We start from the raw sequence: 27,091 nt of genomic DNA on the forward strand, positions 1-27,091 counted from the left end.
CAACATCTACCAATAAAATATTGTCAATCAAACAATGCTCGCATATGTAGCGCTCAAATAACTATGGTAACCAATAATGAAATAATCGTAATATGAAGTTTTTGTTTGTTTTTTTTTGTTATGTTTGGGGTAAAAATGGCATGTAATGTAATTATCAGTTGGATGTGGCTTTGTTTGTGGTGTAATTGTAGTAGACTTTAATTACAATGTGGAATTTGCGTTCGGTGGTGTCACCAAAACGCAGCAGTAACACAGCGGTGGTGCCAGTAACGGCAGTAGCAGCAGCAGGAGCAGAAAAATAATGAAAGGATTCCACATTATGGCTGAAGAACACGCGTTAATTAATTATTCAAACAATTACCACTCTCATGGCCTCGTTTTTTGTCCATTACATGCGGCCGCCGCGGGTGAATTAAAGTGCAGACCATAAAACGAAAAAAAAATACGAGCAGATAATAGAAAACCCTTTTCTCGGCCCCTAATGTACTTATAATCATACTTTTATTTTCGATTTGATTAGTAGTTGTTAAATCTATTTATAAAGAGGTTTCTCTACTAAATCATAAGGTTCAAAGACTTATGTTATTGTGAAAATTGATGATAAAATGTTTACTATATTTATCATCCATGATTTCGATAAAACTAATTATTAATATGGCATACATAGAAAAACCCATTCATCCAATCACTATCTTCAATACGCGCTGCTTAACTTTCGTAAGCGCTCACACAACTCCTCTTGTTTCGTTTTGAATTATTATTTATAATAGTTGTAATATCGAAGTTTATGCACTTAAGAAAACCAATGCCCTCGTTCCTATTTTTGTCTCCGTCTTTGCGCTTGTATATATAGATTTTTTGTTGTTGTTTGTGTGTATTTTGTCGTGTACACAAAAGCGGTTTCAGGCTAAATTCATTTGCCAACAATAAAAGCTTGCGTTTCTATATTTTTAAGAAAATCTGTAAGAGCCTTCAATAATAATAATCTGCCCTGGTAACAGATAAACACGAAAGCCAATAAATTTCATCCCGCAACAAAGGATTTTGTTCGGCAGAAATAATCTCTACTATTAAAAATGATTGTTCGTCGGTACAGAATTTTATTCCATGCTTTTCCATTGTGAACCGAAACATTTAATCCGCATTCGTTTGTACACTCACTATGCTCATTTTTTAACTCCTGTGAATAATACATTGAATACAAACAGTCAAATATACAACAAAATCACTTTTATAATCTTATCTGAATGGTAATAATATGTGTATTAAGTAGCATCCACGTTGCGTGACATAAGAAATAAATACTATTAGATATATTCGTTTCTATTGTATTGACGTATAGTTATTATGGTTACCTTGGAATTTAATAAATCGAGCAGTCAACTGCAATTATAAATACAGAGCATTCAAATTTAAAGAAATTTGTGTATTTTTGTTACAAAAATTATTGATCTTAAATCGCAAAAAAATATTTTGTGTAAAATTTATTAATTTAAGTAATTTCCTTCTTAAGTGAAAATATCCAGAATCTATTATTAAACTGACAAAATTTAAAATATTTTGAACATGTAAATAATTAAATGTTCATATTTAATTTCTTATTTATCTATAGTTTTTGTCAGAGAATTAAAATAGCAAATAAATATTTTAGTATATATGAATAATGTTGGCTATAACCAGTAAACAAAGTTATTATTTATATTTTTAAAACACGATAGGTGTATGAATCGTTTCAGTACAAATACAAGAGTCACGCATGTTTTGTAAGATCATTACTTTTCTTAATTTTTACGTATTTAATAACAAAACATATATTAATCTAAATCGTAATATTTATGTGAACCTTCATATTGTTTAATTCTTTAACAGGAATATCATGTTATGCAATATTTGCGCATATTTTGCGTTATTTATTCTGTGGGGCTTTCTGTGAGCTTGCCATGTTTGCACGCCGTGCCACTTATTACAGCTTATGTCATCATAAAACAAAACCTTTCATTCAAGACTTGATTTATTGATCGAGGAGTCCTTGACATGAATAAGGTTTGCACACATCCAGGCTAATTTTTCCCCATATAATTTATCAACCTTCTTTTATTTTCAACGTTCGAAATTACTAATTTAAATTATTTTAATAAATTACTTCAGATCATGCAATTGCTGTATATATGTATTGCGACTGGAGCTCTAAAGGCCATAACTTCCACTTAAGTACTACATCTTGATATGGGGAGTATTTCTACCCCTGATTAAGTATTTATTTATAGGTGCGGTTTTATGTTTACAATCTATTTACAAACACTTGCTGCGATAGATAATTATCGCTCCTTTCGGTATATTATACTTTCTGTTGCTGTGAGAGAGAGCAAGAATTGAATTAAGAGTCTTGCGACTCGGGTTGGTATATAGAAGTGTGTGACCAAGAAAAACTAAATCTTCAGCTTAACTGGCTTTCTGCTCTGCTTCGGCCTAAACATTCCGAACACGTATTCTCTTAACACGTATCTACTAATCACTTGTTTAGATAACCTTAGTGAGAGTCAGTTACTTCTCCTTTTTTTGTACACCTTAATTATCAAAAGCTAACGAAGGGCTTATCTCGGAAGTCACTTCTCTGAAGACATCTCTCCGGTTCTCCTTCTTTTTTTGTTCGTCTTCGTTTACAAACTGCTCGGAGATGTCGTGTCGCCCCATAATTATATACGTACATGGGATGGGGGATGGGGTTTGTACGTAAATTTAAATGCAACGCAAACGGTCGTGTTGTTGAGCATTTCAAGTCGAGCTAGGCTCGCGTGTTCGTCGAGTGTTTAATTAATTAAGACCGTAATAATTCATTGTAGTCCTCCAGGATGTCAAATGTCTTAATTCCCGCGTCCTATATTTCGTTTTCCTAATTATTAAGTTGTCCCCGCAGGCAGCAAGGAAGGCTTTGGGAAAAGGGGGAGAATTCAATTTACCCACTGCGACTAGATAATGTTTGTTGATAACTTGCAAATTTCAATTTGTTACCTCCTGGGCCGAAGATTTATAATAACTCCGTTCCTTCTCGCCTCCCTTTTCCCTACTCTCTCTTTCACTTCCTTTTTTTATTATGTTTGTGGACCTAAATCAATTTTACGTTCGGATTTTGAGGATTCATTGCCGCCCTTTTTCCATGCCCGATAGGATATCATCTTCAATTTCCTGCTACGAACGTTTGAATTTATACTCCTTTTAATTCACACAAATCATTCCACTATGCACTCAGCGTACAAATGTTAGCTCTTCTTTTACAATTCCTACTACCCAATCCACACTTCTACCATTAATAAATACTATACCTAATTTAAATCACCTAACAATAAATACATTGCACATAAATAATTAAAATTAGCTTAATTGCTTTCAGTTTTCAATTTCCGCTTTTTTTTATTCTCATAAATTATCGGACAATAAGGGATTCGGTTCTTTTGCCAGCACACTAAATCCAACCACCCTTTCCAAATAGTTCAGTGGGAAACAGAAAGCGATCATTTAATTGCTCGATATGAAACATTATTAGTCGGCTTTGTTGCTGCCACCATAAATTGCGACGCCAAAAATTCTGCACGTTCGTGGAATCCCAATAACCTAATTAGCACTAAATCACTGGATCCGGATACGGGCATCACCTCAATAGTCCTTTCAGAATGGATGTTAAGTATTTGCAGTTACTCTTTTTGTGCTGCCAAAGTGCCACGGGAAGAAGATTTTATCGTTGAGACTTGAGACACAAAGTGGATGTGTAACTTAGTCCTGCACTATAAACATTTTTTTTTACCAGAGTGGAAAGATAGATAGCCTTATTTATTTTGCTTACAAAAAATAGAGAGAGAGTGAGGAAAGGGAGGCGCGCGCCAGACAAGCTCCAGGCAACTTCATACATATTTACAGATAACTTTTTTATATTCAGGTGATGAAAAGCCGCTAAAACTTTTGTTTATCCTGGATTTTTTTAAAACCTTTTTCATTTTCGCCCACCGCTAAGATTATACATTTCAGTACGTAAACAGAATGACATCTTCACTAACCCTTCTCCAAATGTCCAATGTTGGAATAACAAACGATGTATTTGAAACGGTTGTTTCTATATTATGATTAATATATCAAAATTAGTATAAAGGGATGGAAATACTGCATTCAATAACACTTTACATATAATTTTCTATATTATTATTACAACAATAGCTTTCAATCCGTGTTTTCTTTTCAAACATAAATTCCTAGGTTAATAATTGTACTTAATAAGTTATTTGGATAATATCGCTTATATATATATAGACTTAAGCAAGGTTAACGAATTAGTGAATTTAATAAAAATAAAATTCTTATAAAATGTATTCTAGACCATGTAGGTTTCAGTAAATTATATAAAATTTCAGCCTTTGAATCAAAAACATTCTAACAAAAGTCATCATAAATCATGGATACAAATAGTTCAAAGTAAATGTATCAAGAATGAATTGCAGTTATATTTGTTGAATAATAATTCATATTTATACGTGTGTACATTACAAAAATTCAATGGAATATCACCTACTAACTAATGTAGTTAATGTCTTCTAAACGTATATTAAAATTTTATTTGAATTTATTTTATTATATTAACGGTCATTTGGAAGTAAAACCTAACTATACAAATTATTTTAAATATCGATTATATTCAGTACAATTATAGAAAGAATTTACTATACTGTTATGGTTTATAATAAGTATAATGTAATAACTCTTCCATTTTTTTTCTTTAAATAATTTATTACAGTACACACGTATACTTTTACCCCAAATTATCAGTATACCACTGTAATAGGTTTATGTCACGCATTCGATAGAAAAACCGTTCCTTATGTAATCAAAAAGTAATCAATTATTATATGTACCATAATGTATATATTTGTGTTATTGGAATTACTAACCAATTAAGTCAAATATATTTTAGTCGTTTTCTCATGTTTTTATAATACTAAGCACTTTGGCAATTGTATAGAGAACTTGAGAATTTATTTTGTTGTGTATTTTTAGAAGATAATTGAATTATTAATTATTAATTTATTTTTTATTAAAATAAAATGATTAAGAACAATATATAATGTGCATAGAATGAAAGATCTGTAAGGAGGCAGCAAAAAAAAAGTGTTCGTAAGTTTAGTAAAATTCTTAAAATTATTTGCCGTTAATTGGAGGAGTAACCCAATTCTGCAAGTTCGCAGATATTCAGTTCCCCCGAGGACATTTCTCGAGCGCCATTCGTTTTTACAGTAAATTAAACCGAAAACGACTCGCAATTTTTACTAAGAACCCTCTTATCCCTCGGAACCTCCAAGAATTCCTCTGGTATGCGTATTTTCAGGCGAATAATTATATTTAATGGTCTTGCCGAAAATTCAATTGGCCGCAAAATTATAATTATTATCAAGCAACAGAGAGCGAAGGTCTCTTGAACAAAAAAAATATAATTAATACAATATGTATATAGAAGTGGTGGAGAAAAGGAAGCGCGATATGCAGAAAGTTTATTGATCAAAGCAATTACAGATTCCACGAATAGCTGTGAATAGTTTGACAAAGTTTCAAAATTTAATTGCTCCAATGGAAAATCGCTTCGGCAATTTCGATTTTGCAATAAATACCCACTCACTCTCTTACGTTTTTCGCTCTAATGTAGCTAGACTTTATATGTGGCCAATAAATAACATAATATTTTATGGCGGAAACATTAAAATTTATCGCTGCATTGGCGATTTGATATTTTGCTGCAACTATTGGAATTATATCACAAGCAAATCCTGGTAAACAGATAAACGGCTATGTGATAATTGCTGTTTGCACTAGCGCTTTCTACATGAATTAAACATCACTCAAATCGCAATGCAAATCCATTACATTTTACTATTTAATAAACACTATCGTGTTGATGACTACTTTATACAATGTGGGGGAGTACTGTTTAAGTATTTACGGATTTTTTGTTCTCTCTCTCTTTCTTAGGTTTCTTAAGTTTCATAAAAGTCTTCTCGTGTTTGCCGGATAAGTTTGTTGTTTATCGAAACTTTATGTTGATTTAGCAACTCTCTGGAAACATTTTTTTATCCATACATGTTAGTACTTTTGCGCTTGTCTATTTTCCGATATTGACTGATTGAAACAAAACAAATTTCAAAGATATTTTCACTTTATACATATAATATTAAATATTTGGCGCATATGGTTATATAGCCTTTTGCAGCAGTTGAATTTTATTTTATTTTTATTATATTGAGTTTGTTATTAATTTTATAATTTATTTTTACAATACGCCGACGAAATTGAGCAGTAACAAAAACGCGCACTAATTCTTATATGAAATGCACAATTAACTTATTTTAAATCAAGAAATGTATTTATTTATATGGTTACATAAATAAGTACATTAGATATTTTTTTTATCATTTAGTAACAACATTTGATAATATTTCATTGCAAAAGCGTTTCTAAATTTACATAAAAGTGGTTAGAAACTATATTAAACGTAATATCTATATGCTATTTTCAACTTTTATAAAGATTACGTACATAATTCTTTGAATAATATTATGCGATTTTAATACGTAACGCGATTTGCTTTAATAGAATTTAGATATACTCTATGTTAAGAACTAAGTTAATTTTCTTTCCACTTTATTTATGAGTGTTATAAAATGAATGATATGCTTATTTACTGATATATACAAAAAAAAAGTTAAAGAAAACATATTCCAAAAAGTGCATTGTTTAATGTTTTTAGGTCAAATGGATTGGACCTAAATTTGCTTATGATAATAATAAATATATCTAATAATTGGTTTTAGTTTCCATGACTTCCAGAATTACTTAAATACTTGAAGTATAATAATAATTAATTGGCCAAACATCAATACATAAGAAGAAGAAAAAAAAAGTACAATTTATACATAAATAAATTTTAACATACAATAAAAAAAAATATATACTAATAGGCTGGCCAAAGGGCTAAACTTCTTATTTTTTTCATTTAAATAGATAAATTTCGAACATTAAACTAATCAAATAGTATTTCAAGGTCCAATCGGAACCTAGTTTTCGCATCTATTCGCAGCGAATAGATTAAATGTAGGACGATGAGTCTATTTGTTTTGCATCCCCGGGGCACTTTAGCCATTATTCATCCAGCGAAGATACACTCATTAATTCCCCATGCATTAGTTTCGCCAATCAGCAAACAAAACACTTGTCCGCATCACTTTATTCTAATGCACTTATCGTCAGATTACAGCAAACACTCGGTCTAACAATTCCCCAATTAAATTTCTGTACGGAATGCGACATTTGCATGGTTTTATACCCGGCGCATCCACCGATGGCGCACAATATTTCGCCTGACTGACGGACGAACCGCCTCCTGTGTTGCGTAAATACATTATGACGTCTTTCCATCGCATGCCTGTGCAATGCTTCCAGAAGCATGTGATTTACAGTTTTAATAATAAATTCTCTACCCCTAAAAAAAAAACAAAATAAATAATAAATGTGCACCATTCATCAAGATTTCATGTACAATAAATTTTATTTTAATATTTATTTTTTTTGTAATTTTTTAACATTTCACATCTATTGGTATTCGAGGTTTCGCGTTGTTGTCAAAAATGTTTATTTATTAATAGTTCCACAAATAATAAACCGATGCATGCTACAAAAGTAATGAGCAATGTGTATGTTTCATGCGGAAGTTCTTGTAGTTTCCCAGAATTTGAAATTATTGTAAGTAGTTGCGTTCATGTATAATTCAGGCTTAAAATAGCTGCATGTATCATTGGTTATTGTAGCTCGAAATCGATGGTGGTTTTATGGGCGAAGTGGAAAGAATAACAAGTTTTCACATTCGAAGGAAACGAACTCGTAATGCACACACATGCACCGTATATTCCTGTCAACTCGCGTTGGCAATATATCATAACTATTGTCATCATCCCCATTGTTCAACCTTTCTTCATCAACAGTTTTAATCAACATAACATATATTTTTTTGGTTTGCATTTCGTCAATAATTTTCATTTCTTATTGTTCCAGGGGAGTACTGCTGCAGGGCAAACAGCAATTGAGTGAGGCCATATTCAGTTTCCAAAGGGCCATTCATTTTCGCCCTTCACTTGCGTGTAAGTCTTCTATTATTATTAATTATTTTAAATTCTTCTATTTGCAACTGGTATAAAAAAATAAGTTTGTTACTTATTTATAGCGACACAAGAGATTAATTTTCTTCTTAAAAAACAACTATAATAAGAAATAATAGTTATTTTGTTCGAAGCATGAAACTAACTGATTATTAGTATCACATTTTACCGAAATATGTCGTTTATATCTAGGTCGCTTATTGTGAATTTACTGTATTTCTCTTTAATAATTCAAGTATTGTATCCACCTTTCATATATTCTTTATGTGGGTCGTAAAATACCCATGGATTTTCGTATTGTGTTTGAATTTTTGTGGGATTTTGGGGTTATTTGAATGGAAGGGAAGTTGTTAAATTGCCGGAAGCGAAGCAAAGCACGCTTGTGAATATCCTAGACCGAAGGGGTGAATCTTTGAATAGTTTATTCCCAATAATCAAATCACGGAGGACGGTCAGCCGAAAACCCTCAAACACAATCATCCGCAATTAACCCAGTCTTGGAATTAATTAAATGCAACTGTAGAGAAAAACCGAGTTAGCCAGTAATGAAAATCTAAGCGATGAAAACTTAAAGCGGTTATAACCATAACAGTTTTTAGTATCTGCAAAAATCGAGTGCATAACCGGATTATAGATATAAATTGATGATTTGTTCTAATTTCTTTTAATTTATGTTATGTTAATAAAAGAAATGAATATGTACTGAAGTTTTCAGAATTGGTATATAACAGTTTTGGTGGGTGCAAAAATAGAATGAATTACCGGATAATTTAAAATGTACTGAATTTTTCAGATTACGTTACATAAAATTATGCACCTCCGGGCTGGTTATAACTAGTACCAATTCATAAAATGCATTGAATAAATTCGGTTTCAATGAAATTTTCTGCATGAAAATGTAGCCTTTGGAACATACTGAAGAAAAGAAATATAGAATTTATGTATGTCCCGTTTTTGTGCGAGGCTGTGGAAAGGAGAGCTAATTTTTTGCCTTTGTGCGGTTTCTTTTTGGGCAGCTAGAGAAGAAGTAGTGTTACAATTGATGCTGAAATTTCTTGAATTCGAAATGTTCCACTTATGGCTGCAGGAAGCGAAAAGAAAATCGCCGTTGGCTTCGCGCGAGCACAAAAAGGATCTCGGCGAGCTTTTCGGTGGGGGAAAAAGAATTTTTTTTGCTCTCCTTATTTTATTCCGCTTGATTCATAGTATGCAATTTATACGGTGGCAAAGAAAAGAATATAATTTATAGATTGTCCCGGGATTGATGGCGCAACAATATTTTTCCACCCTTTTTCCAATAGATTTACTGTCCTCGACAAAAGGGAACAGAAATATATTTATTCCTATATTGCAGATTAGTTTCTTCTTATTTTTTTATCACGTCCTTAAGCGCCTTTTCACGTGCTAATAAGGGAGGAAGTAATAATGGGAATTGTATTTAGTTAATTACGTACAGAGCAATGACTGGACGAGGGGTTGGATGTTCTATATTTCTCCTTTTTGTTCACGTCTTTCTTTTCCTCCGCCTAAAACCATTCGCTGTAATTAGAAGGCAAAACTTGAATACTAAAACGCAAGGAACCGGAATGGGCTTTGCATGCATTCGCACCAGACAAAACTCTCGCGTTTCTTTTATTGCGTTCCAAGCTTGGAATTCCTGCTGCTCGTGGATGTATTTTTCGGTGGCCATCGAAGCCATTAACTCTTGCGGTGTATTTTAGCTCCCCAAGAGGATATACACTATTTTATCTATAGCGAGAAATAAGGCCAATGCAAATGCAACGTACGCATATTAACATAAAATTCCCCTTTTAAACTTTCCCATTTTCTTTTCGCACAAAAAAAAAGAACTGAGGCCGCGGATGAACAAAAATAAAGAGGGTGAACCAAAAAAAAGAGAAGCGCATCACAATTTAAATACAGCGCGAAATATGTAGCAAGATAAAACTGGATGTTGGAAAAATCCTGAAGGAATATTTTTCAGAGAGCTTTTCCATGTCGAATACGTGTATTGGGGCCCTCCTAGAACTTTCACCCTAATATGGATAGCTGTACCAGACCTTTTAAATATTCTGTTTTCTAATTTGTAACATAATAATGTAATTTAAAAAAATAATTAAACTGTGATTTAAAAAAAAATCAATCAATAATTATAAAAATGTATTTAGTATAGATATAATTATAATAATACAATAAATTATTATTATACATCAAAACAGGAATAGAAATTATATTAAAATTCGTATACAATGAGTATTGAATTATTAAATTGAAAATACGCACTTAAATAATTTGTCAATATTTGAAATATTAATAACAATATTTATTATAAAAGTTATACATAAACAAATACAAAAATATTACACATTTATTTAATAATAATATTATTTTATAGGTATATTATTGATGCATAGAAATTTATATAAAAAAATGGTTGAGTAGAAATATATGTAGTAGTATTATAAGCAGACACCAATTTAATGAATTGCATAAATCAACATTACGTAGAAACAATTAAAGGCGTTGAGTGTTTCGATCAACATTGCCTATGGATGCGCTGCGGAATCTACAATTTCTGTTATAGTTGTTATTTTACGAGACTGTGTTTATTGCTTTATTGAAAATGAATGCACACATGCTGTTTGTTTTACATATTTGAGTTTACTAATAAATTATCATTGAGTTAAATTTTAGCCATGTTCACTTGTTTATTCAGATCTTTATTTTATTGTTCCAATATTATCAAGCTTATTGACAGCTCATTAACCTTATTAATATATCTACATTATTCAATTAGTAGTTACATATATATCAGCACGGTGGCAATCACAAGCCCGACAACCGAAATTCCGACTATATCAAAATCCCGACTATATCGAAAATATCTACTATAACATTTTTATTATGAATAATTCAACAAAATCAAATAAATTAATAATAATTTATTGTTATTACGCTCCGAAATAATTTAAAAATGTTATTGTAAAAATTTTCGATATAGTCGGGGTTTTGATACATTCGGGTTTTTGATATAGTCGGGATTATGTTTGTTGGGATTATGGTTGTCGAGATTCTGATACAGTCGGGATTATGGTTGTCGAGATTTTGATATAATCGGGATTTCGAACGTCGGGATTTCAATAGACGGTCTTTCGGTTGTCGGGCTTGCGATATAGACCCATAGCAGCATTATTTCGCATAGTGCGGCTTTAATCAGTCCAAGTTTTACTAGTTTAAAAATTGAAACATAAACTAAATTAAAAAAATAAGTCTTTTTGTGCGATTTTTCAGATATTTGGTTTTTTTTCTCAAAAAAACGAGAAATATAAATTTTGAAAATTCTGGGAAATCAAGGGAATTTGATGTAATTGGAAATACTACACAATATTTAATAATTTTTGATAATACTCGCGCCCTGAAATATCTATATACTACTCGCGCGGTGTATTTTAAGAAAAGAACTTTTTCATGTTAACTAATGCTTTTTTATTAGATTCATAACTATTTGTAATACATCAGCATCGTCTGCTATTACACCAACAACTTCTTTGTGTCGCAATCAAAACAATATTACACCGGCGTTTAGTAAACACTTTAGGCATATGTTACGTTATGTGTCATAGATGGGGGATAGATAATATAGTTGTGGTATCATTTCTTAGAACACCAATACTTTTTACACCGGCGCGAGTAGTTAAAGTTTAAGAATTATATAAGATTTCATGTTAATAATTTGATGCTGATGCCAAATTTTGGTGATGATATATGAAATTTTACAAATAGTAATGTTTTATAATAACGTAGTTATTAAAGTAGTAGTGAATAATATTTGTGATTTAAATACATTGATTTAAATAAACGTGGTTATAACAAAAAAAACTGGAGCATTTCGAACCATAATTAATAAACTTTTGAAACTTAAATCATTTAGCTCGCAACTGCACACACCGAAATTGATTACTAAATTGCGGAATTCCATTGTGAGCGTGTAATCCGTGCAATGTTTTCGGCAGAAGAAATGTTGATTAATTAATTTAAGCTCCGTGCTTTATTACCATAATTACATTTGAACAAATCTGCATGCGTTAATAGAAAATGATATCCCATTTATGCACCATTAGTACGATATGTATATGTGAATTTATTTCGAACACACACACACTCAATGGAACACACGCAATTCTAGAACACAATAATTCCAAATGCAGTGAAACAATTGTGCAGAGCGCGAATTTGCCAACGTGTTTACCTACCGACGGACGAAACGGAAACTTTTTAACGCAATTTCCCAGGAGCAATTTTGCAACAAACTGGCTCCGCGTTTTTCCTTTTTCTATTTGACTTTCGGCGTGTTGCAACGAAAGCCAAAAGGGCGAGATATTAAAATAATTGTAAAACAAACAACGGACACAGCAAAAAAAATACAACAATAACAGGAGAGACAAGCCATGAGCAAAATAAATTAATTGTGTAAAAAAAAATATATAAAATAATATCGTGTGAATGGATCTATAAAAAAAAGAACACGCCACATAACATCAAACGGCACATGCAATTGTTCATGTGTTTTTTTTTGCAGGACTAAATTAGATATCATTAAAATTAAATTAAACTAAATATAAACATACATTTATTTACGTATTTCCTTGTTTAAGGACCTTGAATTCTAACATATTTATTATTGAGCCTGAAAAAGTATAGGTCAATATCCCTTTGAAATAGTTCAGTTTTAATCTTCTTGAAAATCTATGAAGTATCTGCATTATAACTTCAATAGAAAATTTATCAATAGATTTCAAGAAATATCAAAACATGAATTTTCTATTCAGCAAAATAAAAATAAATCCGATAAAATGATCGTTTCTTTCTGTGTTTTATAATCGCGATTTAGTGATATTTTATTTACTTCCTCGATTAGTCCGGTTTTAAACAGTCTGGGATATTGGCATTACCCGGACTAAGCGAGGTATTTCTATATTTAATACATAAAAGAGGATAATTAATAAATTCTCTTGAAATGATAGAACAGTTAATTCATAAGATATGTATACCTGACATAAGATAGATGTTAGACTTCCCAACAAATTTGTACATTTATTTCAGTTTTGGTGACACACAACTTTTATGTAACACCGTGCAGTGAAGAAATGATACAGGGTATATTATTTAGCTGTATAGTACTATTATTCTCTTATTGTGTGCATGTTAATATGACTCATATATTTTTATTAACATATGAATTATTAAATGGTAATAAACTCAATTATTTCGTGCATATGAACAGAATCTCATTTGATCTGAATAATATATTTACACGTTTTTTTCAACTTCAAACTACGCAGCAATATATATTATATAATTATTTGATAAGAAAATATATTCACAGTTAAAATACGTTTATAAATTGAGTAACATTACATTTTCTAAGACTAATATTTTTTGATAATTTTATTATATTGACTAGTAAATGTATGTATGTAGTAGCTACTAATTATTTAAAATGTAAATATAAAGTTGGTAACTGATGAAATATTATTTTCGTGGTAGGAAATGAAATTCTGTTACAAGTTTGAAGTATTCGCACGAGGGGGTAAAGAGAATTTTTATGGCGGAAACAAAGTTAATGCCGCTACACGGCAATCGATATTTGGAGGGCCCTAAAAAATACAACACATGTGCTGACTATAAAAAAATCTTGCCTCTCGCAGTCGTAAAAATGAGGGAGATGGGGACCAGAAGGTGGAAAGAAGGGTAAAAAAATATCGCCTGCCGAGTTAATCGAGCACGTGAATATAATACAGCCAGATACAAATTGGATTAAGGGTAGATTTGTAAAGAAATTGTTTGCGGTCAAGGGAGGAGAAGGAGAGGAATGGCCAAGATAAAAATTGCGGAGGAGAATTAGGCGCACCGCGATCGATGCCTCCTGAATGCGTGGCGTAAAATGTATGAAGTTGCACCAGATTATTCCAATGCTAAAGTTTCCGCAAATACCTTCTGACTTCTAATATATTATACGTTAGGAACTAAGTTGAAACTTTCTACAACACCTCAACTCGTAACCTAATTCTGGGTCAACGTGAATGAACTCCGAATATGTGTGAGTTTATGGCCCTGCAAATTAGAAAATATTGGAATAAGGTGCTGTCAGCTACATACAATTTTAATGCAAAGTAGTCAGCGATTACTTAACGTACATATTACATAAATAAACTACGGTATTCCAAGTGAATATAATGGGTAACTTCCAGAAACATCGATTCATATACGATTCATTTTTCTATTATACAACATATTTTTTGTTTGCATTAGCGTACATATAATCCATACAAACGTACACTTTACTATTAAATATACAGAGTATGTTTTAGAAAAAAAACTACTCAATCTGATTTTAAACAAAAGTTAAATTGTGTATTAAATATTAATAGTCGAACATGTATTAATATATCATAAATTTTAATATAAAATGTTGACTATATAATATTGTTTTTAATGCCTCCTTTTTAATAGGAGTTTGATAGTATATATTCATGATAATTAATTTATGTTGTTAATTTATAATGCTAATTCAGTTTCAAAAAGATTTAAGTGCTTGACCGAAATATTTCAAAATGTAATTGGGATCCCATCAATCAATTGCTTGCAATTATATAAATTACGCGAGATTTGTTCGGGTCGCGGCTGACATTTTAAGTGCACTTGATGTGATGCGTACAAAATAAATTAACTGTCGATGCAGTTGAATATTAAAGCCATAAAAAAAATAGGAATAAAATTCGTGCATAATAATTAAACGAATTATGATTGGTGCAAGAATTTAAGTCTGGTTATGACAGAGAGTGACGGAGAGAAAAACGGAGACAGAATTAAGACCAGCAGACATGCATCTTTTATAAAATATGTAATTTAAAGTTATAAAACTACATCTGGCTCCGGGATTAAATTTTGTTTCGGAAGATGTAAAGTTTCCTACCAAGATTTCTGCTGCAACGCATTAATTCTTAAAGAAAATTGCCGTATAATGCGGCGGATTTTGCCAACAGGGGACAACATATTTTAATTTTCCTAGTCCTGCTCTGATGCTTTAATTTTGTAACGTCCCCAGAAACTTTTCTCTTTTTTTTTTATCTTGTTGGTATCCTCGGCCTGTTTCTGGTTTCTTTTCTCAAACAAGATTAAAAATACTGCAAACGTTCCAGAGGGACACTGTGGATGAGACCGATCTCGCTGTATTGAATTATGCAACAACTTCATTAATTATGCGATAATATCATTTGTGTAATGTGCTGCTCGTCGTGGTGATTCGAAAACCTTTAATAGGACACAAAGGGCATTAGGTTTTGTAAGAATTACATTTCGCAGAGCTTTAGTCTATCCACGATCCAATTAAGCGAAGAGAAAGCTGTGTACAAACTCAGATTAATTGCATTCGATTGTGAATTAATGGGGTAAGATGAAACACAAGTCGTCGATTCGATGCGATGCAAAACTTCGGCTGGAGGCGCGAGGGGCACAATGGGAATATTTGTAGCTCGCAATGCTCGTTAGCAAAATTCACGTTCGGAGCCGAGAGAGCAAAAGCTTTTTACGCAATTAGATCCTTTTTTCCCTTCGCATTCGTCCTCGCCATTTCCTCCACAATAAAGAAACCCCGCCGCACCCTTTGCCGCCTTACAATAATTTCAACTTCTTTAAGATCTACGAATGACTTTAACGAGCTCACCCCAACAAATATTAAATTTGCATCCCTAAATTCAATAAGTATAGAACTGAATATATAGACATTAAAAAATAAAATAAATATTTGACGATTCAAAATACTAATAATAAAATATTCATTTTAGTTATCTAGCGAAATCTATTGTACAAACAACAAAGGGCTATTGACCACAGTCGTTCCATTCTATTTGTGATACCAAATTGTATTTTATAAAGTTCTTCAAAAGGTAAAAAATGTGATGTTGACTATTTATGATTCATTAGGACAAATGTACGATTAGTTAGTTATAAATGGTAGAATTAACATTAACATAAAGTTCAAACTAAATAAAAGCAAAAAGCGTTGATCTGAGATATAAAAAAATAGGGAGTCAAGGATAAACTGTCGCACGACTTCAAAGAAACAGACAATTTACAACATCAAAAACAAAACGAAATCAAAAGAAATTTAATGTTTAGATTTACAAAACAGCCTACCTTATTAAAATCATGAAATTTAATATTTAGTCAAATTGTATTATATTTTAAACATTTCGTTAAACACAGTTGTTTTCGTAACCATTGATGACTTGTATGAAATAGTGAATTGTCGAAATATTAGTGGTATTAGAATACCAAAATATGATGAAAATAAATACAAAAAATATGTAATTATACTTTGTACATTGATTATTGATTGACTTATTTTGTAAGTTTGCGAACTTAACAAAATGTGAAAATTAAATTCTGAAAGTTCAGGAAGAAAATTGAGATTTAAATATTAGAACTTATTAATATTATTCATTTTCATTCATACTTACGTAAAGAGACACTTTTTCCTAATTTGTTTCATTAACGTTGACTACTGATTAAAACAAAATAATTAATAATGAACAATCTACCATGAGTTTATAAAATATGTTGAGTAAGTAGTATGAATACGTTACTTACCTTTTTGTTTTCCGGGGTATGAGGAAAATCGTATCTGAGATCTTTTAAGTGAAATTACATTAGTAAGCTGAGGGCATTTGGATGTGTATCTGGGCGATGGGTTCGAAATCGATGTAAACGAGCCTTAAGTGGCGGAAATTTTATAAAAATCTAAGCGGGGGTCGAAAAAATCGATCACTTGATTCTCTTCTTCCTTTCCTACTTTTCACCAACCCCCCGCCTCCACCATTTCCACCCGGTGATCTGAAACCATTCCCATCCAGTTATGTTCGCCGCGTGGGGTGAGTTGTCCCGGATCCGCCGTCCGATTACGTAACGCTCCGCGAGATCGTTTCGATTCCTCATTTGATATACCAGCGAGGATTTGCATAATTGCATAGGCGGTCGGCTATAATACCTTGCATGGGGCGCTAGCCTAACCTAGCTCTCGACCTAGACAGCTTCAGGTTATGGATGAAAGTCTGAATCGGAGAAAAAGCGCGGTTTATTGACTAAATGAAACTTGAACATTTGCTTTATCTTATTAGGAAGTCGAGTCGATTTAGATTTATGGCTTTACCGATACATCGAACCACCTTACTCACGTTGACGGCGAATTAATTTCTCATGGGGGGGAGACGGAATATAATTTTCCATTGATCCCTCCGGTCGCACGAACGAAAAAGCAGATCCAATCCTCGCCTCCCGCTTCCATTCATCCCTTACCGAAATCGCCTTATTTACTTAATAAAACTTCTTTCCTCCCCTGTTTCTCTTAGCAAATAGAAGAAATATGTTACTGTTTATCTCGGCGCAAACATCAATCAAACAACTTTCAAAGCTAATTTCGTTATACAACATATTATCCGACCATGAAAATAAATACATTACAGATGATTTATTGCTCGAAAAAGTACCATTATTAACAAAAAATTGTAATCAATTTTTCACATTTATAATACACCTGAATGTCTCGCAAATACTTTTCATATACTTCTCAGAACTGTTTACTTCTATTTTCATCAATAATCCAATCGTAAGTAATACATCTTTCTCGTAAACAAAATGCGGATTTTCCACTTACGTAATAGGAAATATTAATAGTGGATCATGAAAGCTCCCTTGTTGCAATAAACCTAATCTCTTATTAAATATCAGTTTCTATAGCGGTGATAATATTTAGTTATTACTCATCAAATATCACATTATAATGGGACGTTGTGTAGAGAGCGACTAATCAATTTATCCAATTAATGACTCAGATAAAAGGGGTGGTTTATAGTGAGCCAGCTTGATTAGTTTATGCGCAAGATTAAATTTTCAACCATCACACGTGCATTATTATCTACTGTAAAGCTGTCTTTTCAGATTATATCCAAGTAATTGCATCATTTTGATTAAGGTAATCAGTTTAGATTTACATGAAAAGTAATCATGAAAGCTCTATAGTTCTATAAAATTAGTATAAATTTATAAGAGATATTTGAGGAAATAAAACTAGAACAAAAATATAAACTGGTTTACACAACTAAATAAGACCTATGTTTTAATTATGTGTTATAATATTTTATATGAATAAGTTTATAAATATATAAAAACTAATTTAGAAAGTAAAGAAAGATAAGATGTTTAACAAAGAAAAGAGATTTAGATACGTTTCGTTTTTTCGATGTCCATAATTCTGTTGTTCAAGAAAATTCCGATAATGTGGGATGTGCATCTCTGGACTTTGCTATCCAACATAAAGTGTAACAACGCACATAAACAACTTAAACTGTCGGGTCCTGTTGTATTTTCCACCCCATATCTGCTTATTTATAGCGGCATTTGATTTGCTATGTTTACGTTTACGTTTTCCCTCCGCCGCTGCTCCAGATTCCGTTTAATATGGCAGAATCACCTAAACAAAAATGCATCCGGAAAAGAAAAAGGGAAAGACATTTGCTCATCTTTTTTTATGTCTGCAGATGAATGAGGGGACCATGAATTGCTGGACGGAAAGGAGGCAAACAAATTTGCTTAATATTCAATTTTATGACGAGCAATGGTTAAGTTTTTCCAGAAGAAAACTTTCCACCTCGCAAAGTACTTTTCTTTGTTTGTTTTACGATGCACAATTTAACTTCATTTAGAGTCAGTGAGATCTCTCCATCTCCATCTCTCTCTCCCTCTTCTTTAGTATATCGAAAACACGGCATTCCACTCAGCCTACGTTTATATAACCGCTCGAAATTACGCATAGCGCCGCAGACACATGGAATTTTATTTGAACATGTCTATGTATGATTGTTTTTTTATTTACCCACATGTCATTCATATTTGATGTAATTATTTGGGTATGAAGAAAGAGGCATTAACTAGAGTGGACCCTTCACTTTTTTTCCGTCTCATTGTTCGCTCTTTTCAATTTTATTATGCATGTGTGTGTGTGTATGTTTTTTTTTTGCTTTCGTTCCGTTTCCCTTTTTTATTATTATTATTCTCTGGTCCCGCTATTCATTGGGAATATTTATATGGAAAATGTGGGCGGCTTTTGAAGGAAGCCCTCCTCCTCCTCATACGGCTGGGTTTATAGACCCAAATATATCTCCACTTTCAGCTCGGCCAGTCTGCATACATTCGCATTGGGTCATTTTATATTTATCTCAATTTTCCCCTTCATTCAAAATCTTTATTTATACTTTTATATCATTCATATTACATTAAGTTATATTATTCATATCACAATAAACATTCTCAATTTTTAATAACTTAAACAGAAAGAGTTTAGAATTATTATGACTATATCTAGAAACGTTTGATCTTATTTTAGCCGAATCTAAGTATCTTATTAAGTAATATGTAATGTATGACGTCTACTTATAAAAGTTACTTGGATAATACAATAATCGATTTCAAATAAGCTAATAAAACACATTTTATTTGTATTAAAATAGAAGACGTAAACAATAAAAATATAAAAATTCCACATGTCTAAGATATAAATATTATTGTCGATATATATTTAAACGATTGACGCCGAATGCCAAAATGTTGATTCTCATTCTTATAAGTGTTGTGCTTTCGTTCTGCTACATTTTCCATTTTTATTCTAGGTTGTGCCATTTTATATATGTTGCGAGTTTTTGAAATAAAAGAAAGGACGAACGAACTGCTGAAAATAAAACTATAAACGCGTATATATGGTAGGAGAAATAATTGGACGGATATTGTTTGTCAACAACGTTGAGTTGAATGTGTGTACAATTTTATAGCTTGTAAACGCGATTGGCCAAATAAAAACATGAAGTTGTTTCACGGACGAACTTCCCACTTTATTTGCAAGGTCACACCGAAGCTTTGTTTATTTCGATTTCATTATATGTGGTTATGTAATAGACTTATGTTTTATACGAAAATAGGTTGATAAGTTCAATTTTTACGTTGATTCAAAGACAATAATGAATAATACAATTTTACATTTGCTGTTTATCTGAGAAAGACCATACATAATTGTGCATTTTTTAATTATTTATATATTTTGGATATAGTGATGTGTTCAAGAAAATAATCCATATCCAATTTTAGAAAGTTGCTTTAATAGTGTATAGTCGTGTCAAACTTGACAAGTAACTGTCAAAAAAAGTACTTATAAAAGTGTGAGGTTACTTGACAACTTGTCTATATAAGTAGATGGCATCAAGTAGTTGTTCCCATTAACTTGGAATTGTTTACCGACTGCAGAAGACAAGTGCAAGTGCTAGGCCGATTCGTAAGGGTAACTCCTATATATTACGCAGTGCTTATGAAGTACTTGGCCAACTTTATGCGCTATTCACTGAAGACTTTTTAATACTTTGTATATATTGTGAAGTGCGCACATAAAATAGTTAACAATAGTGTATGGAATGGTAAATAATAGATGAACTTTAATGCATTTCAGAAGTGGTTATCTTTTTGTCCGGGAGTGAATTAAAAGCGTCGCCTATTCAGGGAGCGTCAGTCGGCAATTTAAATTTCCCTCCAAATGTGTGTTTTGTAATGTCACTCAGGTTACGCAAAGCCATTTATCAAGCGGGGCTTTGAATATCACCTCGGAGCGTAAAAACATTGTGTTTTTCGCTTAATCTGACCGAGTTTTCATTGAAAGAATCTCTGACGCGTTTCAGGTCCGACCGTTCTACCGTTCTTTATTTTCCTGGGTCATGCCTTTATTTCTCGCGCCACGAATTGTTTTTGTCTTTCTGTTGAGGGCAGTGTTGAGATATTTGTGGCTTATCGTAAGAAGAATACAGAAATAAAAAAAAAAGGAGGCAACGTGAAAGACTGAGGTGACAAAACCGGGCGCGATATGGAATATTAAGCGCGGGAATTCTTCGCCGGAAATAGAGAGACGGAAAACAGGAAAAGAGTGCTCTGGCATAAATAATGCGCAGAGTTTTGCATCCCTCGTGGGAGAGCTTGGAAGGATGAAGGGGAATGGAGTCGCGGCGAAGATGGGAGGAACTGCGCAAGGATAACAATAAAACATTTAAAGCAAAATGGAATCAAAAGGCGAGTCACGCGTATCCTGGGAAAATATATCCTCTTCGCATCCATCCATACACATGCATGCATACACACACTCACACTTTGGATGGTAGTAGCGGTTGAGGAGTAGGAGGGATAATGTGGGCGAAGGAAAAAGTATATTCTAAATTCGTGGCGGCGAAATTTCACATTTACGTCAAACTTTATAAAGTGCACCGCATGCAAATCTACACACACATTTTATCGACCCAAACACACCAACCCGACCACCCACACACACACGAAGAGAGTTTTATATAACGCGATCTCCTCGTTTTTTTTTTGCACGGCTCGCATTACCACACAATGGGGTTCCGGTCCACTCGAGTCACTATTCACAGCGGGTTTCCTGAGCCCCCCTCGACCACCACACATACACAACCAAACTTACCCCCTTATACCTATCCTATACACACATATTCATATATACATACCAACGTACACACACTCACATACCTCCATTCACCCGCTAATTAACCGCAGAAATCTCAATTCCACCTATTTTCTTTTTCTTCTCGTTCTTTGCACTCAACAAAACGACCCTTTGTGAAATTCTGGGACACAATTATAGCCTATAATCGATGACGAGTTCTCTGGTTTATTCAAACCTGAAATCCTTCCTTATTTCCTTCTTTTGTTGAGTGCTTAGAGTGAAGAGGTTTATTTTTCATCGGATCCCTTTGAATTCTTCAATTATTTCCAAAATGCGATGCCATCTTGATCGTATTCGATTTCACAAGCAATTATTAAATATTATTATTATTTTAAATCTTTTGTGCGTTGTATTTTCTTTCGTCGTCCTCTGACAGTTTGATCTTAACGACTATTTACTTAATTCATCTTCCAAATCCCACCCTTCTTTTTTGACAGATCTATATAAACATCTCTCCAGAATCTCCTTGATCTTCCCCTTTTTCTTCTTCCCTGCAAATATACAAAAGATTTCTTTTATTAGTCCTTTTTCCGGTAATCTTTGAACGTAACATAAAATCATCTTTGCTATAATCTGATTGAATATCTTCGTTTAATCTATTTGTTATTTGGGGATATTTATAGATTTTCCTCATCCACTTTCAACATTATCATACTAATATATCTTATTTGTATTAATTGTATTAAGCTACAAATTTTAATTGATTGTAATTTAATATAAACAAAGAGTATTTTGTTTTTGTAATTGAGTCGTAAAATATGAATTACAAAACTGCTTATGCAATGGAAATTGATTTTTGTAATACTTAGTTAGAGACGTATAACCCACAGTTCCAATAAGATACAAATAAATATTATTTAAGATAAGCATACGTTGTTATTACATTATTCCTTTTTATTAGGTTCTATAATAATATTGCCTTGTGTATGTAAGAAATTGCTGCATTAATGGAGTCGAGTAAGAGCAATATTAGAATGCCTGCAGACTACTTTAACTACAGTTGCATTTTTTAAAGTAATTCAACGTATCGTGGAAACCCATTTACATGAGTTCTAAATGTAGAAAGTACGAAAACTGCAATAAAACATATCCATTATTGTGTTTTACAAAGTTATCTTGAAAATTGTTAAAGTGCTGATATACAAGAAACAAACAACTATCTACAAATAGGCATTCATGTATGATTATTATAATTATTGTGTATTTTAAAATTGCCTTATTTATATAATTTTCCAATATGCCAAATTAAAATATTTACGCGTTATAATAACAAAATTATATATTTCATATTTATCAGCAATAAATTTCATATAACAAGTTGATACTTAGTCGTACTTTAGATAAACTTTCCACTTAAAGAGTGATTGCAATTGATTTTTATAATTGAAAGTTATCAAAGATCTATAGAAATAAAAAAAAAAGCTACGTTCTACAAGCATCACATACGAACATTAGTTAATAAAAATAATTCTTGAATTTTAGAAAATATGGTATACATTTGAATGAAAATCTTAGATTATCTAGAGTTTCGAAAGCAATATTCATTATATTATGACTAAATAACGTAACATATTTGACAGTCGTTGCTTTTGAGTTAAGTTGGAATTTGAAAACTAAAAATTAGCTTTTATAAGAAAAATATAATAGTCACCGCTGTAATTTCAAATTGGAAAATTTTAACCCAAATAACGTGAACTTAGAAAGAAGAGATGCCGAATCGAAGCAATTGACTAATGAACAACGTTCAGCAATTGACTAAATTAGAACACGGTTCTACTGATGGTTAAAGTATTCAATTTAAGTCACAACCACTACCGATTTAAACGTTAAACGTTTTTACTCTTTTTAATGTCATGAAGCTTCGCCAAATACAGTTGATGAATAGATTGAATGTGTTCAAGATGCATTTAATAAATTAGAAGGAATTGTAATATTACAAACGTGTATGGAATCAATTATGTTAACAGGAGAAGGAAATTCCTAAATTTCTTCATATAAATAAGGCAAAACTTCCTCGTGAGGGTCCATTTTCTGAAATGTATACGTTAAACAAGGCTAAATCTCACTTTAACTAAATTTGGATTACACTAAAATTATTTGTATTTAGTTATATTGTGATAATAAAATGAATTTAATATTTTTAATATTAGTTTTATTTCATTTTTTCGCAAATGTATACCATATTTTCGGACAAAGGGAATATAACATAACTTACCGTAAATGACTGAAATATGTCTTGATATAATATTATATTACAACCTATGGTCAATAGCCCTTTGTATCAGTTGACTTTTTTTGAATTTTTATATTACGAATGATTTTATTGAATAATATTGAAATCAATAAAATGTTGCTTTTTATAATTTGATATACATAAGAAGCATATGAAATCAATTTTTATTTATATATAAAATTCGTATGCTATTAATGTATTGCGATAAATCAATAGCAATTAGCGGTGGTTGCAAAACCAAAAACCATAATAGTCAATGCCTCAAACACGGTAAGCGACAGCCTTAATCGCAACAATTTCCAGAACTTCCATCCCTCAGGATATAATTGCATTACCGCAACTCCCTGATTTATTGACTAAAATTAACCTTTGACCCTGTTCCATTCATCAAAAGCACTTCGAAATAACGTTATTAATTACATAATTGTGTTCAAGAATAACCAAAGCAAATGCTATCTGTTATTATCATTTATGTATAAATAATTATTGGTTATATCAATTGTATTCACTAAAGTATAAAGTATATATTTATTGCACAGTCTTATTGTTTTCCTGTGATGCGTTATTTCCAGTTCTAAAGTTGGAATGTAATAAATTTATCGAGCAGCGTGACCTATATTATTAAAGCATAATGAAAATGTTTAGCCATATATTTTAATTTGATACAGCACGTAAGTAGCGTATTTGATGTACGTGGGTATACATTATGGTGCTGAGCATGCAAGGATAAAATTAATTATTGCACGGTCGATTTTACAAAGGTGTTAACAAATTTGTCGTCTACTTCGAGGTTAATTTATAAAATTTAACATTTTTACACATAAAAAGGTCGTCGTACAACAAAAACGAAAAGTAAAAATAGAAAAAATGCGTATGATTTATGGCATCCCCATTTTTATCGAAAAACACTGGCGTTGGGAGAGGGAGGCGAAATACATTTTCTGATTGATTTACCTGACAAAAAAAAAATGAGAACACGTCGATATGCGAAACCGTTTAATATTTCGCTGAGCCAGCACTAAAGCAATGACATAGTTTGCATCCGAATGGAGATAATACGTTAGATGAACCGAGAGTTTTATGCGATCATCATTTAAAAATGAGGAAAGAAGAGAAAAGAACGGAGAGAGTAAATCTGTTCACGAGTTTCTCCATTATTTTCTTCTCTGTAATTTTATTTAATCGGAAATAACACGTTATGAAGAAGGAAATTTACTTATATTTTAGGAAATGTTGTTTATATTTTATGAAATACTATATAAATTGCGTTGCTTTTAGGAAATACTGTATAAATTGCTTTGATCTAATATAATGGCACTTGAATGGAAGTGATTTAATGGAATCTCAAATATTAGCTAAGAAGGGAACATCCAAACAATAGGCGATGCAGACGCTTCTTTTTTTTTCCTATCAAATCCAGTGCGTTTCTATGGGATAAGTACCTGACAATTTCCCCTTACTCATTTTAGTTAATATCAGATTGCTTGTCTTCCGCACGTCTTCCTTTCCAATTTCCTCGTGTTCGGATATTTGGTTTTGTATCAAAAGCTTCTTATTCTGTTATGTTTTTCTTAACAAAAAATATACTTATAATAATACTCAAGCAAAGTATGAAATAATATCATGTGAGTATAAAACCTAACTTCTTTATATTCACGATTTACTATCAGAATAATAGCAATATAGTAAAATATTCGGAAAATCAGTTATTATAACATGTGAATTTAAGAATCTTTATCTGCTACAATAAAATTTCAAATTGATTAGAATTTATTAACTATTAACGGTTTGAAGACATAACATAGATACAAAGACCTTCAAATATAACCAGAAGAAGATATTCTAAGGCGGAAAGAACTTGATTGATGGCCCTTTGGTTATATATTGTAATCAATAAATAATATTATTAGTTATATAAAACTTAGTTGATTCATTTATAAATATACATTAATTTTAATTATAGTTTGGCAGGTTGAAACTAGTTGAACTAGTTTTTCGTGGGCGGGAATGAATGTGTGATGGAAGACTAATATATAACCCATGTTCGTAGCCAATATTGATTTAGGTCGGGATATTAATTTAACAAGATTTCCATAAGAAGTGTTAATTACAAGAACTTCCGTGTAACACGGATTATGCATTCATGAATCTTGTAAGGGGGTCGCGTTTTGCCGCGGGGTAAAAGTTAATGTCATTGTATTAAATTTGCATTAGCGGAGCCAGCACGTAATAAATAGTTAGTTAGCCATTTCGTTTACTTATGATTATACGCGCATCAGCGAAATTGTAAAGCAAGCTTTTGCCTCTCTCTCTCTCTCCCCCTTAAACTGGCATTGATAACCATGCCTACACTTGGCTCACTGCAGCCGCCTCCACGCCACCCCTTTACTAAACCACCTTCCATTCTCTTCCCTGCCACCCCCCTCATCCACCAATTGAGAAAGCGAGGGAAAGCTTCATTATGCTGATCCTATCGAAACGAACTTAACAAACTTTACGGAGGGAATTATTTAAAATTTGCCGCACGGAATATTGATGAACGATATCGCAAAAATGTCCAATTAACTTGCAATCAAAATCCTTTTCGGAATCCTTTCATATTTTCCTTCACGGAGAAGGACCCTTTTCCCCTTTCCAGTGTTCGTTTCCCTTATAGCACATCCTCCTCTCTTCTTCTTCTTTTATTTTGCAAGCTCCTTCTTCATCCCTCAGGATCGCATCTTCATTTCGCCCCCCGTGCAATAAAACTCCGGCGGCCGGAACGCGTTTTGCATAAAAATATGTCTCGGGAATGAAGCGGAACTTCGTCTGTCTTCAGACAAGGGCTCAGATATTTCTATGAATTGGTGTTATTAAAGAGCAGAAGCCCGAATTGTATTAATAAGTTTTCCAACTCTCCCATTTATTGTCGATTTTCCCTTCACATATATCTCTTTCTCTCTCTCTTTATATATATATAGAGAGATGCATGTCACAATTTTGTTGCTCAACTAATCTCGACGCTCTAAATTGCCTTTTCCTTCATTTCTCCTTACTTTTATCACTTGCATTTATTTC

The 27,091-nt window shown here is 32.1% G+C and overlaps 1 protein-coding gene across 2 annotated transcripts in view; it reads left to right on the forward strand.

Annotated features, from left to right (window-relative positions):
• Window positions 1-27,091, forward strand: part of LOC108557112 (transmembrane and TPR repeat-containing protein CG4341) — an 89,143-nt gene that overhangs the window by 35,760 nt on the left and 26,292 nt on the right. For both annotated transcript variants that reach the window (XM_017913513.1, XM_017913512.1), the window contains one exon: window positions 8,086-8,171. In XM_017913513.1, coding sequence (XP_017769002.1) covers window positions 8,086-8,171 — 86 coding nt within the window. The remainder of the gene's footprint in view (window positions 1-8,085; window positions 8,172-27,091) is intronic.

This window comes from Nicrophorus vespilloides, unplaced genomic scaffold, assembly GCF_001412225.1.
Source record: "Nicrophorus vespilloides isolate i.1.1-1 unplaced genomic scaffold, Nicve_v1.0, whole genome shotgun sequence".
Lineage (NCBI taxonomy): Eukaryota > Metazoa > Arthropoda > Insecta > Coleoptera > Silphidae > Nicrophorus > Nicrophorus vespilloides.